The sequence below is a fragment of the Mytilus californianus genome, unplaced genomic scaffold, assembly GCF_021869535.1.
Source record: "Mytilus californianus isolate M0D057914Y unplaced genomic scaffold, xbMytCali1.0.p SCAF_4, whole genome shotgun sequence".
NCBI lineage: Eukaryota > Metazoa > Mollusca > Bivalvia > Mytilida > Mytilidae > Mytilus > Mytilus californianus.
Window position 1 is genome coordinate 80,955,085 of NW_026262690.1, and position 20,357 is coordinate 80,975,441.

The 20,357-nt window shown below is 32.1% G+C and overlaps 1 protein-coding gene across 1 annotated transcript in view; it reads right to left on the bottom strand.

Annotated features, from left to right (window-relative positions):
- The window catches only part of LOC127737097 (protein phosphatase 1 regulatory subunit 37-like), a 58,200-nt gene extending 37,871 nt beyond the window's left edge, over positions 1–20,329 (bottom strand). The window contains exons 1-10 of the mRNA XM_052247629.1: positions 19,936–20,329; positions 14,558–14,655; positions 13,434–13,479; positions 4,772–4,872; positions 4,010–4,129; positions 3,450–3,600; positions 2,572–2,717; positions 1,753–1,878; positions 1,067–1,208; positions 380–546 (exon numbers count right to left, since the gene is read on the bottom strand). Coding sequence (XP_052103589.1) covers positions 380–546; positions 1,067–1,208; positions 1,753–1,878; positions 2,572–2,717; positions 3,450–3,600; positions 4,010–4,129; positions 4,772–4,872; positions 13,434–13,479; positions 14,558–14,655; positions 19,936–20,218 — 1,380 coding nt within the window. The 5' untranslated portion in view covers positions 20,219–20,329. The remainder of the gene's footprint in view (positions 1–379; positions 547–1,066; positions 1,209–1,752; positions 1,879–2,571; positions 2,718–3,449; positions 3,601–4,009; positions 4,130–4,771; positions 4,873–13,433; positions 13,480–14,557; positions 14,656–19,935) is intronic.
- Between the last annotated feature and the right edge of the window lie 28 nt (positions 20,330–20,357).

Sequence of the window (20,357 nt, forward strand, 5' to 3'; positions counted from 1 at the left end):
TTAAACCTTTAAAATTCAATCCATAGTTGCTTTTGTATAAATACAAAACTAAAAGTCATGAAAGTGGTAACAGGAGTTTAAAAATCATCATTAATGAAAACCTTTAAAATTCATTGTACCAATTCAGTCTTAAGCAACTTCAAAAGTAACACAAATTATGTGTATTGTTGAATGTGGTATTGACAGTTTTTTTATGGAAAATTGTGTTGTTACTAGAGGTCTTCAATCACTTATAATCTTGTGAATCATGATTTTCACGATTTTAATGCTTAATTTTTAATGCAGGGGTTACATTTACACATTTTACATCCATTTTATTCAATTTTTCCAGTTAGTGCATAGTTTGTACAATTGTAAAAATTATTGATAAATCCCTTACAGTTTCTTTCTTTAGGTCTTTATCTAAGTCCAAGCGATGTAAAATATCGTTGACTTTAAGAGCTAACGATAATGCCATCAAGCCAGCTGTTTTTATCTCATTTTCCCGCAAATCAATCCGTAAAAAATTCTGACTATCTGCTATTACTTCTGCTAATGCTACTGCTCCTATATTAAAGTAAGATGAATGATATATCATTGTATAATTGCATGACATGAAATGTTTCGGTAAACGGGATATTTTCACAACTTCTATGCATAAACCTTTTGAGCAGGGGTTACATTTGCCATTTCACACCAATATCATTCATTTTCTACACACTATTCGTGGAGGAGATATTTTGGCTAATTTCTTGTGAGCGCGAAATAATTGAAATACTACCTGCAGAAAAATTTCAACATTTACAGTAAATAATTGAATGCATTTGAAAATCATGACAATTTATTCAAATATCTGCTTTCTGGTATTGGTAGTAAAGATGATATTAAAGTGCTTTCTAGGATAGGTTGTTAAATTTTAAGCTTACAAATTATGATTCAAAATTTAAAAGTACCATCGTCACATAGTAATCAACAGAATAGCACAATCAAGACTTCTATACATAAAAGTAAAGCTTTGATAATGATGAAAGTGAACACCAAATGACTAAGATAAAGTACTAAAGCATCATCATTATGTCCTTCATACCTTCACAAGTGACTTTAGTTCCTTGTAGACCAAGACGTAATAAAGATTTGTTCTGTAGAAGTCCCTCCTTCATTTGATGTATTCCTTCGTTTGTTATATTATTGTGTCCTAAATTTAAAGTCTCTAGACATTGTGTAGAGGTCTGAAATAACAGATGAATAAACTTCTTTATATGTTGCTATTACATTCATACCATTCTATGAGTTATTATAGAAAAACTTGCAGGGATATATTGATCAAGGTTGAAGCTACTAAAATTGAATACTATATGTGTTATGTAGGTTCAAATGACTTTTGAGACTACACGACATATTTATGATAAAATTGTCTTGGGCAGTGGGTGTGCTTTGCAACCCCTCCCTTCTCCAGATACCGTTTTGGAATAATAAATATTAATTTCATAATTTTTTTTTTGAAAAATAGCATTCTGGCGTTGTAAAATATTAATATCTACAAGTACATGTTTTCTTAAAGAAAAATGTCAAATTAACAAAATATTGGCAACTGCTATGGTCACTTTTCTTTGAAGACATTCCAAATTTGTGCAAAATCATAAAATACTTTGATCATATTATATCCTACTGCAGTTCGATCTCTCAAGTTGAAAAATGATTCTATTTTAGCACCAATATATTGAAGTGACAAGCTTATAAATGTTTGTTCCATTTCAATTTAATTCTACGTACAAGAGCTTTAGCTATGGCTGCCATGCCTTGATAGGTTAGCTGATTATTCCACAGAACCAGAGTATTTAAACCTTGGTTTAAATTCTGTTCATATAAACCATCACATACATGTGTAATGCCTATGTCCTGAAATAAAAAATTGATACAATGTTTAAAGTGGTCAGTTTTTTATTATTCTTTACCATGCTAAAAAAACCTATGCAGATCATAATCATTAATCCTTTTTCTGAGATTACTATGTGAGTCACTGCTTAGTATTATCAATTACTATGGACTCTATAATTATATGAATTCCAAGTAGTAGTTTAACACACAAAATATGTATGTGCCCATAAGACAGGAACCTTGTCAGTGATTGTTGTTTTTGTATGTATATATAATTATTTTTTTATCCAGAAAGATCTTAAATTTTGATAGCAATTTTGTGTAGTCTCTAGTAAATTCAATCACAAGTTATGAAGACTTTTAAGAAAGAATGACATACAGTATAGAAATTATTCTGTTATTAAAGGCTAATGTTAATTTCAAGATATAATTTTTTTGTTTTATTGGATTGCTGTCTACTGAAGCATATCACACATCTCATTTTATAGCAATAAAGCCAAAGTATTAATTACACTATAAAATAAAACATACCTACTTTTTTCAATGGTTTAAATTCTAGCTTTAAAAGTTTTCCCTCAGTCTTTTTGTTTATAATGACAAAAATTTCTTTAAATGGAGACTGATGTCATATCTATGTGTATAATTTCATAACTTATCAAGATATACTCTGAACTGTTAACCCATGTATTTCATACATTTTCCCATAAAACTAACCTGTAAAGGATTATTTCTGAGATCCAGTAACTCTAGTACATGATTATACTTCAGAAGACTCCCTATCTGTATTCCATCTGTAGGCATTAACTTGTTGTCAGCTAAAAATAGTTCTTTAAGAACATCATTCATCTTCAAAGCTGCAACTGAAAAAAAGTAAGAAAACTGATAACAGTAGATACATTAGAGCTATTATAGAAATCCATGTTGAACAAAACTTTTGGTGACTTGCTTGCAAACTTTGAAACATTTAGTCAACATGGATTTCTATAATAGCTCTAAATAATGTTTTTTATCAACCTCACAAAATGAAACTCGAATGAATGCATTCTTATATATTCTAGCATATTTACTTCTTAATCTGACCTAATAAGATATATCAACATTTGTTGATCTCTAGTTGTCTTCTGGGTTTTTTGTGCTTGCTCTCTCATTGACCTATTTACCATATCTCCTTTTATTCATAGCAGAACGATGTAAAACATTAAATCCCCATTAATATTAATATTAACTTAATTGGTAGAGCCTCATATCAATCTTGAAACTGTGATGTAATCATGTCAATAGTTGACCATATATGTTAACCTCAAGCTGTCTTTTGATTTTTGAGTTGTTTGATCACTCTCTCATTGACATATACCCTAAAACTCCTTTTATCATATGCTGATGCAAAAGCATGCAAAATATCAATTGATTTTCATAAACTACATTTGAAATGGATGCAATTAGAAACTTCATTTTTTGATATAGAGCCAACAACATATTTTTTTAACATTTTTTTTTCTTCAAGATAGTGAAAATTAGTTAAAAACAGCAAAAACAAATTTTTGGATAGCTGTCGACCTTCAATAATAATAAAGCTCATCTATGAAACTTACCAAGTATGACCAAAGATCGACCAGACAAATAGGTATTTTCTAAATGGAGTATTTTCAGGAAACAGCCCATTCTTAGGGCTCTCCCCATAATAGGTAGTGATCGTTCATTGATATCACAGCTTCTTGCATCTAGGAATGTTAAAGCAGGAGTCTACAAAATAAATTAATTGATTTTTAAATTGACTTTTTGAAAGCTTCTTCTTTAACGAGTCAATAATATGAGGATTAAGTTCTTGTATCGCTTAACAAAATAGAAATACACACTCCTAATGTTGCCATTAAGGTACTTCTTTTTTGATTTAGCACCCACAATCCCTGTACAAACTTTCTATATTAGTAACATCAACCTTGAATGTAGACATAATAATTTCAAAATCAAAAAGGATCTTCCTCTCATGACCATATATCCAAGTAAGGTTGTAATATAGTATATAAAGTATTTGATATACCATCAAGAAACCAAGTTGACAAACAGACTGACCGACATCTGAGTCAAAAACAATATAACCCTGCTACTTCATAGCGTGGGATGTAAAAATATGGAGCAAACAAATAAATACCTTTCTGACCATTCTGGCACAGGACTGCCACCCTCTTATGGATATACCTTTGTTGAAGGAAACATTCACTTTACAAGCACTTTCATAATATTCTATCATCTCAAATATTGCTACTGAAGTCTGCAAAACAAAATTCATGAATGAAGTGATTGTAGTTTGTAACAGCATATTTAATTACAAATATTTCATGCATATGTGGAATGTGACAACTTCAACAATACATAAAAGTAGTAATTAAAATTGGAAAGGATTGGAAAAAAATCAGAGATGACTTTCGACAACAACATTGTAAAAAGGGAGAAATTGGTTGAAAACCTATGAATTGCCACCTATAGCCAGGTGAACCAACTGAAAATAATGATGGTGAGAACTGGTAATATACATATATATATGCTCTTAAATGTCACAATAAGAAAAGAAAGAACTTATAGAACAGTTTTCTTCTATTTTTTTTATATTAAACAAGATACAAAATGTATCATAAATGTTCACACCCCCCCTTTTCTGATTGATTGGGTATATAAATTAGATGATGTCAGATCAATGGGTTTCTGTATTTTGCTGACTAAGATTTGATTTTGACCTAGACATTTATTTCTATCTGTGTGAATTTATCTAAGAATTTTCATTTACTAAAAACTAATTTTTCAAAGTACAGTGACCTATAGTTAATAACTTCTACATCATTTGGTCTATGGTGGAAAGTTGTCTCATTTGGCTATCATTACCTATCTTCTTATTTTTATATTGAAACTTAAATACCTCCTCATCTAAATGGGTTCCCTCTAAATCAACACACTGAAATTGAACAAACTTAAATATTTCTTCCAAAGTTTCCACATTCTTCATGTCAAGTTTTTCACCTGTGAAAAGAAAAATATAATGAACATATCGGTACATGTTTATTATATACAATGAACAGATATATATTAATATTTTGCTATCTTCTACACAGTTCACAGGGAGTCTCAACATTTCTACAAATTACAAAAAAATCTGTTATCAAATAAATGGTGTGTAAAGTGCATTATCAAAGGAAATATTATCATGATTATGTAAAGCTACTTAATAATTTTACCATTTTTTTTTTAAATAGAGGAGGAACATTAAAACATGATGATGAAAACAGACAGAAAAAAAACCCAGATTTCAGCTGAAGTGAAAAGTGTATTATGTCTTTAACCAATTATGGTATATGTACAAGTGTACAAGACAGAGAAACAATATAAAACAGCTGCTTTATACTTTATTTCAAGGAAGTTTATAACTTCCATACAACTGAGATGTTATCTTATTTTAAAATAAAATGCTTTGCTGGGGCGCAGCTTGATACGACCGCAGAGGTCGAACCCTGAACAGTTGGGGCAAGTATGGACACAACATTCAAGCTTGATACAGCTCTGAATTTGGATTGTTATTAAATATTTGACACAGCATAGGTTTCTGACACAGAAAGAATGTGGTCGAAGAACTTGAATTTTTTTAATTTACCTATTATGGTCCAATGTCCAAAATCAAAATACATGGTTAGATTCAGCATATCAAAGAACCCCATATTTTCAATTTTTGTTGAAATCAAACAAAGTTTAATTTTGGACCCCAACTTGGACAAACTTGAAAACTGGGCCCATAATCAAAAATCTAAACACATGTTTAGATTCAGCATATCAAAGAACCCCAAGAATTCAATTTTTGCTAAAATCAAACTAAGTTTAATTTTGGACCCTTTGGACCTTAATGTAGACCAATTTAAAAAACGGGACTTAAAATTAAAAATCTAAATACACGGTTAGATTTGGAATATCAAAGAACCCCAATAATTCAATTTTTGATGAAATCAAACAAAGTTTAATTTTGGACCCTTTTGACCTCAATATGAACCAATTTGATAGCGGGGCCCACAAATAAAAAATCTAAATTCATGGTTAGATTCAGCATATCAAAGAACCCCATATATTCAATTTTTGTTGAAATCAAAAAAAGTTTAATTTTGGACCCCAACTTGGACCAACTTGAAAACTGGGCCCATGATCAAAAATCTAAACACATGTTTAGATTCAGCATATCAAAGAACCTCAAGAATTCAATTTTTGTTAAAATCAAACTAAGTTTAATTTTGGACCCTTTGGACCTCAATGAAGACCAATTTAAAAAACGGGACCCAAATTAAAAATTTAAAAACACGGTTAGATTTGGCATATCAAAGAACCCCAATAATTCAATTTTTGATGAAATCAATCAAAGTTTAATTTTGAACCCTTTTGACCTCAATATGAACCAATTTGATAGCGGGGCCCACAAATAAAAAATCTAAATACATGGTTAGATTCAGCATATCAAAGAACCTCATATATTCAAGTTTTGTTGAAATCAAACAAAGCTTAATTTTGGACCCCAATTTGGACCAACTTGAAAACTGGGCCCATAATCAAAAATCTAAATACATGTTTAGATTCAGCATATCAAAGAACCCCATATATTCAATTTTTGTTGAAATCAAACAAAGTTTAAATACTGGACCCTATCTTGGACCAACTTGAAAACTGGGCCCATAATCAAAAATCTAAACACATGTTTAGATTCAGCATATCAAAGAACCCCAAGAATTCAATTTTTGTTAAAATCAAACTAAGTTTAATTTTGGACCCTTTGGACCTTAATGTAGACCAATTTAAAAAACAGGACCCAAAATTAAAAATCTAAATACACGGTTAGATTTGGAATATCAAAGAACCCCAATAATTCAATTTTAGATGAAATCAAACAAAGTTTAATTTTGGACCCTTTTGACCTCAATATGAACCAATTTGATAGCGGGGCCCACAAATAAAAAATCTAAATACATGGTTAGATTCAGCATATCAAAGACCCCATATATTCAATTTTTGTTGAAATCAAACAAAGTTTAATTTTGGACCCCAATTTGGACCAACTTGAAAACTGGGCCAAAAATCAAAAATCTAAAAACATGTTTAGATTCAGCATATGAAAGAACCTCATATATTCAATTTTTGCTAAAATCAAACAAAGTTTAATTTTGGACCCTTTGGACCTTAATGTAGACCAATTTGAAAACTGGACCCAAAATTAAAAATCTAAATACACTGTTAGATTCGGCATAACAAATAAATAAATGTGATCAAAGATTTTACAAATCTAATGCGCCATACTGTGCAATTAAAGATTTCTTCTTGAAATTTTTCAATAATTGAAATTTGAAAAAAAAATAATATTTGAAGAATAATTCTTTTTAATTTCTGAAATCTGAAATGAGAAAAAATTGACCCCCCACAATTTCTTTTTTACCCCCAACCCCCCACCCCCTTCCCCCAAAAAAATTCTTTCCCTCAAGATATGGTCATAATCTCAATTCAAATTTCCAATGGAATTTGCAACCATAATTACCCATTTAAATTTACCATAGTGCTAACTTAAAGGGAAACTTCGCAAAAAAATGAAAATTTGATATTATGTTCATTATGTATAAAAAAGCACAAATTCATAAATATTAAAGTTTTATTCTGCTAGGTAAGAGATCACCATCTATTTTAAATTTAGAGTATCAAATCTCCGCATGCGGCCATTTTGACATCCTCCCTGTATAGAAACAACGATATATCTATAAACCACAAAGGGCCAAAACAAGCAGTAACCTAACGTAGCCGTAATTAAGTGTCGATATCTTGTCAAGCGTACGGTTGTTTTATCCGACAAGGAAAACATAAATAGTTTCCCGGGTCACAAAAAAGATTATAATGGACATGGTTGTGCAACCTTTCCTAATTAATTTGATACGGAAAATGTAATTATTTTTTTTAAATAACTAGTACTATGGTCTGTCGTTTTGAAACTGTTTTTTTACTAAGTTTTTGAAACAAGAAATTTTAATGGAAATTAGTTAAAATGTCAAAGTTCAAAATCATAAATAAGTGTTCCGTGTAAAATTGTTTTCGAAAATCTAGTTTGTTCATAATTCTTTTATGTAATAAACTTATTTAAATAAATTCGGACCTTTCCTTATCTGATCACCAGCATGGCTAAAGGAATTGTTCCCAGAGGTATTGTGAGGTGACACGTCCAGGTATTCAAGCGATTTCCTCTCGGGCTTTAAAACTCTTATTACACAATTACATAACGCAAGTTCGTGAATCGCTTCACTTCTGAGGGTATTGATCAGTGCTGGGAACAGTATATCTAACTAATATATATGTTCCTGATCAGTGTACACGGCCGATAACTTGTAACTTTCCATTTTGAAACTATCAGGTGTAATATACATCTTTGTCTTGCGTGTCCGATAGTGATATACTAGTCATTACTAAACTCATACGCTTGCTTATAAATAACATTTCTGGTGTAAAGAAAGATATTTATGAAAATCTAAATAATTCTAAAAACAGATTTGATAAAAGAAAAATCTGTTTACATATTTTCCAAGGGTAAATTGGGGAAATGTAAGTATATACTCGTTGTCAATAATTATGGACATTTTGAAACATAATGTACGCACTTGTCGATCATTGGTTTATATGCCTAGATAGAAAGTTACGGAACTATAGATAGTCGCAATTTAAAATATATACATGTATATTGAATACACGAGAGAAACATCCAGAACCAATCTGATTTAAATACAGGTCGATATCTAACTTGCTTTGCTTCATCGAAGTTATGGACATAGTAAAATAAGAGACAAATCCTTGATTATTTAGAACAGTTTAAGCAATTCGTCATCATCACAATTGTTGGGTATAATGTATAATAATGTGAACATGGTTCTTATAGTACCTTATGTCAATTTTCCTACTCCGACATGCATGTAATATATATGCCACTGGACGTACACTAATGATCCCCAAAAATGCCTATTTGAAGAAATAAAGAAACTTCACTCCGGATAGACTGATAATAGTTGTATTTACGTCTGGTCAGCTAGAGGGTTGATTAATTTATTTAGTTAGCTTGTGGGGGGAATAAACCATTCCCAATATTGCACTTATGCATTTTCCCCTTTGGTATCCGTTTCTTCTGTCATTTGTTTTACATATATTTTGTATAATATAAGAGAAAATATAAATACGAAAAGTCGCATTTCTGGTAGAAAAAGTCTCACCAACTATAGGATTTTACGTACGATTGTCATTCTTAATCGAAATAACTGACAGTCATTTAAATACATTTATGTACGCTGTGATAAAAAGGGGTGTCGCAGTTGCATAGTATTCATCATAACCCTATTTCAAGTTTATACTTTCCTGTTATTTTTATAAGTTAACGCAGAGACATGTATACATTTCTAGTTAACGACAATCAACTATATAAATATCTGAATCTGATGTGACTTACCGTTCATCTCTTTCTTTTTTCTCCTTTTATTTTATTTTGGCAGGAATATATACATTGTAAGATATACTGTTCCCATGTTTGGGAAGAAAAATGGTGGGGGGGGGGGGGGGATGTGGAGGTCAAGTCTATCGAAAGTTACAAAATAAGAACGTTGTATTTATGAATTTACAAGAAGAATTCTGTTCTTGGACTTTTTTTTTTGGTTCAGTGATTTAAATTGAGAAAAAAAATCTAGTCAGAATTTAAATCGTTCCGGCAATCCCCCATCTAAGACGCCTCTAAAATCATGAATGGTCATGTTTCACAATCATCAGAATTTTCTTTGCATTGGTACATTCTGTATCGGTAGAGATTAACCTTGACATTTCCGGATATAACAGAGCTACTTGTTTATTACTTGTATGTGGTTAGGTGACGTCCCATGAGGTCTTATGTATACAGGTTCACATTTATAATGGTTTCTGATATAACAAGGTTTTATGACATTCACACTTCTGCATGTTCTGTATACCAAATGCTTATCTTATTTTCAGACCGAATGAGGATGTGAATGTTTTGTAGGAAAAATATTGAGTATCAAATTAATTTCGGGATTTTGTTCTTTCTTGGTATTAATTCACAGAAATTTAAAGAATATACTGCTTGTCCGCTTTAGGAATATTCTTGTCAGTTTAAACAGACGTATATATGTCTTTATAAATGAATGATAAGTCTTGCAAAGGTACAAGATATAAAGCACATTGAAAATTGATTCCGCCGGTCTGTATCCATTCAAAAAAGGAAAGTTGACGTTAGATTGATCCTGTTATTTTTTTTTAAACATCGTTGGTCAAATAGCTAAAGTATTTATACGTTGTGAGATTTAGAATATTTTAATAAGGGCATTCCCGATTAGATAATGTACATCGCTTTTGACAGACCAAACTATATTAATGTAACTGATAATTTTCTCTGGACATTTAAATATTCAAGGTTACCGATGATAATTTAAAACAGTACAGTTTCAATTTATACGCTCGTTTTCGTGGGCCATTTTTATATATAAAATTATTTAATTTAAAGTAATTCAGAATTTCGATGTTACAACAAAATACTCACCTATTTATTTAAAAACTGAGCTAACGCAAAATATTAAAAAAGTATATAACGGCGATTCAGGTATTTTGTCTTTTATCCTTTTTTTTTTCTTTATGTTTTTCACACCTGCAACGGTGAACCCTTGAGGCCAAACAACACTCTAGTGAAGATCAAAAGATTAAAATTCCATAATGCTAATCTTTTAATTATCGTGAATTTAACCACGCCTTTACCAGGTGGTGTCAGTATAATACACATGCAATGTATTTACACAGTACTAGACTGAAGCAAGGATTTGTATAGTAAGACAAATCCTCGACTGAAGTAATAGGTGAGAATACAAACATGCATTTTTATTAAACTATTAGTTATATATGTTTGTTCAACATATCCGTCGGGAAAAAAAATCATAAAAACATTCTATTGTATGATTTACTTTTATTACTAAAATCATATCAGAAATCCTTAAAATATAAATCGTACATTTTAATTTTAAAAGTTGCACGGCTGATCACTTTTCTTTCTGAATTATTAGTTGGTTAATAGCTACGCCAAAAGTCGTCGATGCGCTTTAAATCGCGTTATAAGATGATTAACGAACAAGACTTATTGTGAGATTAATCCACTCCCGGCATGCAAAAAGACTTAAACTACGTCACAGAAGTCAGGAAGTTCGAATAAATAAAATTAATAATTCCCAATTTTCTTCTTTATTAGTGTTCATATCCAGATAAAACTTGGTGAACATGTTTTTTATGGTATTATGAACACAATAAGATGATAAGTAAAAAATCGCGAATTTTCCCTTTAATCTATTTTATAATAGAATTTAAAATATAGTGTCAAATCTTTCATATGGATTTTTTTGTAAAAAAAAAGATGCAACATTTGCAGATATTTTTACTGGTCTTCCTTTATAAATATGCATTTCTTTAAACATAATTTAAAAGCAGTGTAAGGGAACGTTGTATTTGGATTACCTCCCTTACACTGTTTTAAATTATCTTAATTGTTCATTAACCATTACTTTATACATAATTTAAAAGCAGTGTAAGGGAGATAATTTCAATGATGTATTTGATTTATCTCCCTTACACTGCTTTAAATTATGTTTTGTACTAAGGTATTTGTCCATTAACAAGGACAACCTTGTTTTTCCCCCTTTTTTGCCCCTAATTCTTAAACGGTTTGAGCCATAACCCCCCAAAGCAAATCCTAACCATCCCTTTGTGGTATGGAAACTTGTAGTATAATTTCAGAGAGATCCATACACCGTTCCACAGTTATTGTCTGGAAACTACAAAATGCTTATTTTTGGCCCCTTTTTGGTCCCTAATTCCTTAACTGTTGGTACCATAACCCCCAAAATCAATCCCCACCTTCCTTTTGTGGTATTGAACCTTATGGTAAAATTTCACAGAGATCCATTCACTTAAACTAAAGTTAGAGTGCGAAAACTAATGCGTCTTCGGACGACGACGACGCCAACGTCATACCAATATACGACCACAAAAATTTTTTTGCGGTCGTATAAAAATAACTATAGTGATATTAGTTCAGCAAATAAATTTAAAACATCACAACCATCTTATATTATCAGATAACCCATCAATGTTGGGTTTGTTTTGTCCAACTTTTAATTTTTAGTGTTGACGTTTCTTTCTGTACTTTTAGACTTTTTTCTGTTTGATGCGGTCCTGTATTTAATATTAACTTAATATATTCAATGTATATTTTGATTAAGTCAGTTTCCAGTAGCATATTTACGCTATCTCATGGCTGTAAATATCAAGAACTTGTTTAGTTTCAAAGCTTTAGGAATAGTGTTTTGCTCACTTTGTTACTTCACTGCCTTGAGCTGAAATATTTGCAAAAAAAAATAAAACTAAATATCTGCTATATATCTGCAAAAATGTCTATTCAAGTATCAGATAAGTTTATGGTCAGTCCTTCCTAAATATGTTTTACAATTAACATTTAGATGACTCTATAAGAATGCAACTATATGATCATTGTTGATGCAATACGATCTAGGATCTTTTTTTATAACTGATGTGGTTTGTTTTCAAACTTAACCCCTATAAGCATGCTTATGTTTTTTTATTTTAATTTATTTATATGTTTCGGAGTTTAGTGTCACGTCCATTTTCACTGAACTAGTACACATTTTTGTTTAGGGGCCAGCTGAAGCCCGCCTCTGGGTGCGGGATTTTCTCGCTGTGTTGAAGACCCATTGGTGGCCTTGGGCTGTTTTCTGCTCTTTGGTCGGTTTGTTGTCTCTTTGACACATTCCCCATTTCCATTCTCAATTTTATGCTGATCCCCAACTCAGATTATGGTAATTGTTTTTGCCTTATTACAATCTGGAAATGTCTTTCCAAATTAACTGATTATGATTGATTTTAATGTTGAAAGTCCTTAAAAGATCAAAGTCTTACTACATGTATCACATAAATTTAACATTATCAATGAGATGACGTCAAGGTCAGGCGAAAAGCTGACCTATTACTCATAACTGAAAACAAATACTGTGATAAAAACTATACATTTTTTAAGCAGTCATTGAATCATGAAAATGATGTCAAGGACAATGGACATATGACATTGAGACCATAAGGCATTTGTATAGAACATATAAATTATCCAGGTCATCTACCTTCTGAAATATAAAGCTTTATACATTGTATTATGCTGCCGGATTACCATTCTACAACATTCATTGCAGCCAAGACTGTGCATAAGAAAACAAGGTCAGCATGATAAGTAAAAGTTCAAATTAATCTCTGTAAGATAATTAAATTGCTTCTTTATTCTTTTTAGGTTATTCTGAAACAGACAGTCAAAAAACAGGGATATATATATATATATGTCTGCCTGAAATGAAACATGCAGATTTTACAATTAAACTTGTCAAAAATATTTTATAAACTTTATGTGTGAAATATATTGTAGAAAGAACAGGAACATGCATTTTAGGAAGCTGTTTTAAAATATTCCTCACCTTTCAAACTCAGGATTGCATAGCGTTCACCAACATTTTCTATTCCCTGAAAAATAAAGACAAGAGTATGAATAAACAGACTATTTCAGTTGCTGAAAATTAAATTGATCTAGTTCTGTTCAAAAAGATTTTACCATAAATAAATATTTCCTGGAGTTTGTCATAAATTCTAACTACGGCAGGCTTTGAGATAAAATCTTATTCATATGCAGTTTTTTTTTTTAGTTGACTGAAAATTCCCCGACCGGAGAGGATGATATTATTTCCAAAATTACAACTGTACCAGCCTTGAATCTACCCCAGAACCCCTGGCACAGTTAACCATCATTTCATAATCTATAAATTTGAGAATGGAAATGGGGAATGTGTCCAAGTAGCATTTTATTTACCAAAAAAATGAATTTTGAATTCTGGAAAATTGTTAAAAATGTATGATGAAGACTAACCCAACTAGATATCAGTGAGATGGGAGCCATCTCTGTGGGCCCCGCTGTGAATAATGAGTGGTAAAAAATTTGTATCTTTATCATTGGACATGGGGTTGTCAAATGAAACCAAAGTTTTTGACCTTGACCTTTGACCTAGGAAGTTGCACATACATTATGACACACCCTCTGGTGTTGGTTAATATACATATCAAGTATAAACTTTGAAATCATAACGGTTCTCAAGATATAGAGCGGACACGATCTTTACCATAGGACATGGGTTTGTCAACTAAAACCAAAGTTTTTGACCTTGACCTTTGACCTAGGAAGTTGAACATACATTATGACACACCCTCTGGTGTTGGTTAATATACAGGTCAAGTATAAACTTTGAAATCATAACGGTTCTCTAGATATAGAGAGGACATGATTTGTTACGGACGGATGGACGGACGGACAGACTGATCACTATAGGGCGGCCGCCATTCGGCTGGGCCCTAATTAAGGAGAAATAGCCATGCATAAATGGGTAAGGGGGATAGTTAGTTCATACTGAAATATCAGTGAAAGTAACATGAACCTTAGCCATGCATGCATGGCTAACCCTCCAAAGCTAAGATAGTTTTCATCATACATTTCTTATAAATTTTTCAGAATTCAAAATTATTCGTAAATCAAATAATTCCTTGTTTTTACCTGCAACTGATTAAGTATAGTGGCAATAGGCTTGGTGTTGTGTTTTTTACAGCTGTCTTTGTATGAATTAATTAGATCTTCTGAAGTCCAACTTGGTGCTGAAAAAAAAAATCATATAAACTATAAAAAAAATGTTTTTGATCAGATGACATAATTATATCAGTACTTGACACCATATATATTTTTTTTATTATTTCTTTGATACAATAACATTGGGGTTGGATTTTATTTTATTCAGTACATTGTTAAAAATAATCTTGTTATTAAGAAGTAAATTGTTTGAAGTTTTTTTTTTAAACTCCTATGACTAATGTTTTGATTTGATTTGTTTCTTTTCAATTTATAAATTAATTGATAACTTATATCAACTAATAATTAACATGTTTGTTGTTTTAACTCTATACAGGTAGTTATTGGTGTTTTTTCCTCAAAAACTTAAATAAAAAACAATGGAGCCATTGTCATTACCCAAGCTGTTTAATCATGAAAAAATAAGGAGCAATAAAAGGGCAAGCTATGAGTCCCTGTCATCAATATCAACTGGTTAAAACATGCATAACAAGAAATGATTGTAACAGGATGCTGTTACGAAGTCTCCCAAACGAAGCTCCCATAATTCGTAATTCCCAGTGTCGCAATTTGACATTGGACAAAGTCCAGTGAAAATTGGTTTGGTCCAGGTAAGTTATATGCATTAGTGACTAACCCTGTATATCATTCAAATTATCTTGGCATGACAAACCAGAATATATATGGTTTAGGGGTGGGGATCTCAACCATTTACAAGATACTAGAACATTGGGGGTGGGGGGAACCCCTGGGGACTGACCCTATACATCATTCAAATGTTTGAGACACGACGAACAGGAATATATATGGTTTAGGGGTGGGGATCTCGACCATTTACAAGATACTAGAACATTGGGGGTGGGGGGAACCCCTGGGGACTGACCATATACGTCATTCAAATGTTCGAGACATGATGAACAGGAATATATATGGTTTAGGGGTGGGGATCTCGACCATTTACTAGATATTAGAACTTTCTCAAATGGCAGGGGGTCGGGGTGACCCCTGGGGATTAACCCTGTATATCATTCAAACCATCTTCGCATGACAAACCAGAATATATATGGTTTAGGGGTGGGGATCTTGACTACTTACAAGATATTAGAACTTTCTTAAATGGCAGGGGGTGGGAGTGACCCCTGGGGACTAACCCTGTATTTCATTTGATGTGCTTTATCATGACAAACCAGAATATATATGGTTTAGGGGTGGGGATCTCGACCATTTACAAGATATTAGAACATTGGGGGTGGGGGGAACCCCTGGGGACTGACCATAAACGTCATTCAAATGTTCGAGACATGATGAACAGGAATATATATGGTTTAGGGGTGGGGATCTCGACCATTTACAAGATATTAGAACTTTCTCAAATGGCAGGGGGTCGGGGTGACCCCTAGGGACTAACCCTGTATATCATTCAAACCATCTTTGCATGACAAACCAGAATATATATGGTTTAGGGGTGGGGATCTTGACTACTTACAAGATATTAGAACTTTCTTAAATGGCAGGGGGTGGGGGTGACCCCTGGGGACTAACCCTGTATTTCATTTGATGTGCTTTATCATGACAAACCAGAATATATATGGTTTAGGGGTGGGGATCTCGACCATTTACAAGATATTAGAACATTGGGGGTGGGGGGAACCCCTGGGGACTGACCATAAACGTCATTCAAATGTTCGAGACATGATGAACAGGAATATATATGGTTTAGGGGTGGGGATCTCGACCATTTACAAGATATTAGAACTTTCTCAAATGGCAGGGGGTCGGGATGACCCCTGGGGACTAACCCTGTATATCATTCAAACCATCATAGCACGACAAACCAGAATATATATGGTTAAAGGGTGGGGATCTTGACCACTTACAAGATATTAGAACTTTCTTAAATGGCAGGGGGTGGGGGTGACCCCTGGGGACTTACCCTGTATTTCATTTGATGTGCTTTATCATGACAGACCAGAATATATATGGTTTAGGGGTGGGGATCTTGACAATTAAAAAGATATTAGAATTTTCTCAAATGGCAGGGGGTGGGGATGACCCCTGGGGACTAACCCTGTATATCATTCAAACCATCTTCGCATGACAAACCAGAATATATATGGTTTAGGGGTGGGGATCTCGACCATTTACAAGATATTAGAACTTTCTTAAATGGCAGGGGGTGGGGTTGACCCCTGGGGACTAACCCTGTATTTCATTTAATGTGCTTTATCATTTAGAACATTTTCAATTAAAAAGATTGTAGGTATCACAAACGGTTTTCAATTTATAATCATTTGAAAATTTTAAAAAATAAAATCCCATAGGGTTCTATAGTAAAACCCTCCTTTCTTTTTGCCCCTCAAAGTACCCCTTTATAAACCCTATTGCACAAACAAAACCCTGATTGCACCACTAGACATGTTAGTCTAACATATTGTGAAACCCTAAATTAATCTGACAAGCGGTTTTGGAGAACGGGTGCGGACAAGTTCAAATTTAAAAGCGGCGGAAGAAGAAGAAGAATAATAATAATAATAAGAACTGAGCAAAACCAATAAGTCTTCCCAAACTTCGTTTGGGAGACTTAATAAATATTCAATACCTTGAATACACATATAGTTGCCGGAAAAAAATACACAAAGAAACAAAATCAATCACGATTTGTATAGATTTTATCTCTTTGTTTCAAACGCTCAAATGATTTGAAACTGGTTTACGTTTACTATTGTATTATAATTACTGACGGACAACTCGGAACCAGTTAGTAGAAAAAAAGATGTACGACATATCCCGACTAAATTAATAGCCGGCACAAAACACACAATAGGCTGCAGATTTTGCCGGCTCTTATTGAGAACACTGAGTTGTGAATGTAGCTATTTGATATTAAACTGGTTGACAGACTGGTTAAGATCAAAGTCATTTGCGGATTACTGTTGATGGTACTGACTTCTAAAACATGTTTTAACAGAGATTGTATTAATTTATGTTTCTGGTTTTTAGTATAATTATGCATACACAAAAGTGTTGAGAACTTCTACAAAAATCAAAATCAACATAAATGCTTTATACTACATAATTATCCATACTAATTTAAGAAGGTAAATTGATTTGAATATAAATATTTTGCTTTAAAAATAATTCATTTCAATAAGAAATCCAATATAAATATTTAAAAAATATTCGAATAAATGTCTCCTCTAATGAAATTTATATAGTTAAATATGCGTTCAAGACACAATTTGTGATTGTCCACCTTTGCCATTATTCATAAAATTCATTAATATTTATGAACTGCAAGTCAAATATATATAATTTTTCTCCCATGCAAATATTTTTAAATTGGGGCTGGATCGAATTGGTCCAAATCAACATGATAGCTAAAAACCTTTGTTTTATCAAGTTTACCGCTTTCAACATTTAGATTTTTTTGGACACAATCACATGTGGAATTTTTGTTACATGCACTTATCATCACAATAATAGGATATTTCAAAGGTATTTGCTGCTTCAACCTGGAGGTTGAAAAATTCAGATCTTTTACTTTAGCTTTAATTTGGGTCCATGCACTTTACACTTAGGGTGCAGAGTTTTCCCAAGAATTTTTTGAAGGCGCAAAAATTTGTAGCACATACATGTAATCCTTCTTTTGGCAAGAACTATTGTCATGCCAAAAAATTCCTCAAAATTCAGAAATACAATGTACAAGCTTTATGACAGGCTAGGTGTTTAATTATGTACACTGCATGTACAATATATTTATAAATTATCATAAAATAAAATATGATCAATTTACACAAATATAAAACACATTGATAGCACAGTCCATTTATAGAATTAAAATTCAATTTAAGAGTCCAAATTTAGTAATTTCAAGAGAATATTCTCCTGTTCCTTTAAGCCTTACAGTGCTGAACAGCTTTAGATATGTCCATGTCTGGTGCATCTGCTCCTTCTAAAGATATTGTATCATATTGTATCATCAAGCAGTTTGTTATTTATGGAATACCTAAAGATATTGTATTATCAAGCAGTTTGCTATTTTTTGGAATACAACTTTTTAAACAAAAGAATTAAAATGAACAGCTGACCAATTTCTGCAGTCTGTCATTTGAGATCACTTCCATGTGTATTTGTCACTATCATTTCTTTGGCTGGTAGAAACCTGACAAATTCTTCAAAGTAAAGTTCAAGGAAATTATTAACTTGTAACATTATACATATTCTTACAATATATGCCTTTCCGTACCCAAATATTAACATCAAGTTGTTGAATGTCATTGTTTTCCAGTGCAAGGACCAATATACATGATATACAAACATAACCATGAAACTGATTTATTTTTTTTAAACATGACAATTAAAAGACGATTTTTTTTGCTTAGAACAAAATTTCACATTCTGACCCTAACTAAATCACATAATGAATTTAATATCATAAATTCGAGTTTACTTTACGTTTTTTATGCGTAAAACGACTTCCATTGATAAATATTTGTAGATGGACATAATCAGGAAAGCCATGAGTAAAAACATTTTGTATTTGTATTTCGATCCATTCCCTTAATTCTGACCATGAAACACTGAAAAAAGTATCCAAGAAAAATATTTATCTACTCAATGATAATCTAAGCTATTACACAATCAGATAGGGCAAATTCTAGTAAAGGATAGACTGAAGTCTATCAATAATTTGGTGTAATATTGATTTTCTTCTCAACCGTGACCATTAACTTTGACAAAAGTTATCAACAGGTCATAATTAAATATGATAATTAACATGCTGCAGAATTATCTTTTAGAGCACTGCGGGCATGCCAATGTAAGAGCTCAGGGACAATAAAAATATTTGGAAGGCGCTGTGGGACTGCAGCATCATATCGGTATGGGGAGAACACGGCGGGTTCATTTATGGTTATGGAAAGTTGGGGACCAAGACAGGTTTTAGAATTAAGGATATTATTCATCTACCTAGTTTTTCACACAGGTGAATAAACTTAAGCTAATAGAATGATTGTAATCAATTCCCACTTAAATTATTAGACTAGACCTGATGAAACCCTGGATAAAGGACATAACCAAGAAGTTTCTATTTCATGCAGCTAAAAAAAAATTTGTTGTGTTGATCCCTATTCCATGTGTATTCTGCACAGATTTGTGTTGTTATCATGTGACTGGTTTACAGGTGTTAAATAATATCCTATCCGACAAAAACAGACTTATCAGAACGAAACTATTGCATATTTTTTTTTATCTAGATCTGACATGTGATATCCTTAAAATTGTGCTTTTCACTCCAAAACTTTACACACCATTTTTCCAAGGATCTGGAGGTTCAAGATAACCAGACACAGGTTTATCACCAAAAAATTTGACATTTCTCTTCAATGGGCTTTTCTTATCTTGATTTTCTGAAGTGTTATTGTCTTTTGTATTTGATAAATCAGCTTCCGATTCATCTCGAGATGCATTGTTTACTTCCTGCATATCACATTTAGAATCCCCGACAGGTGACGGTTCTGATTCTTCCACTTTTTGTGATTCGTCATTGTTATTTTCTGAGTTAGCAGTGGTTGCAATTTCTATTTCTGACATTTTTCCAGTGTTATGTCATGTTATCTTCTCTTCTTGTTGAATTGAATGACGAAATAAATAATTCAATTTTATGAAAACATTCTCCATTTTCATTACACGCAATCAATCAACTGACTTTTGTAAAACTTTTATTGATTGG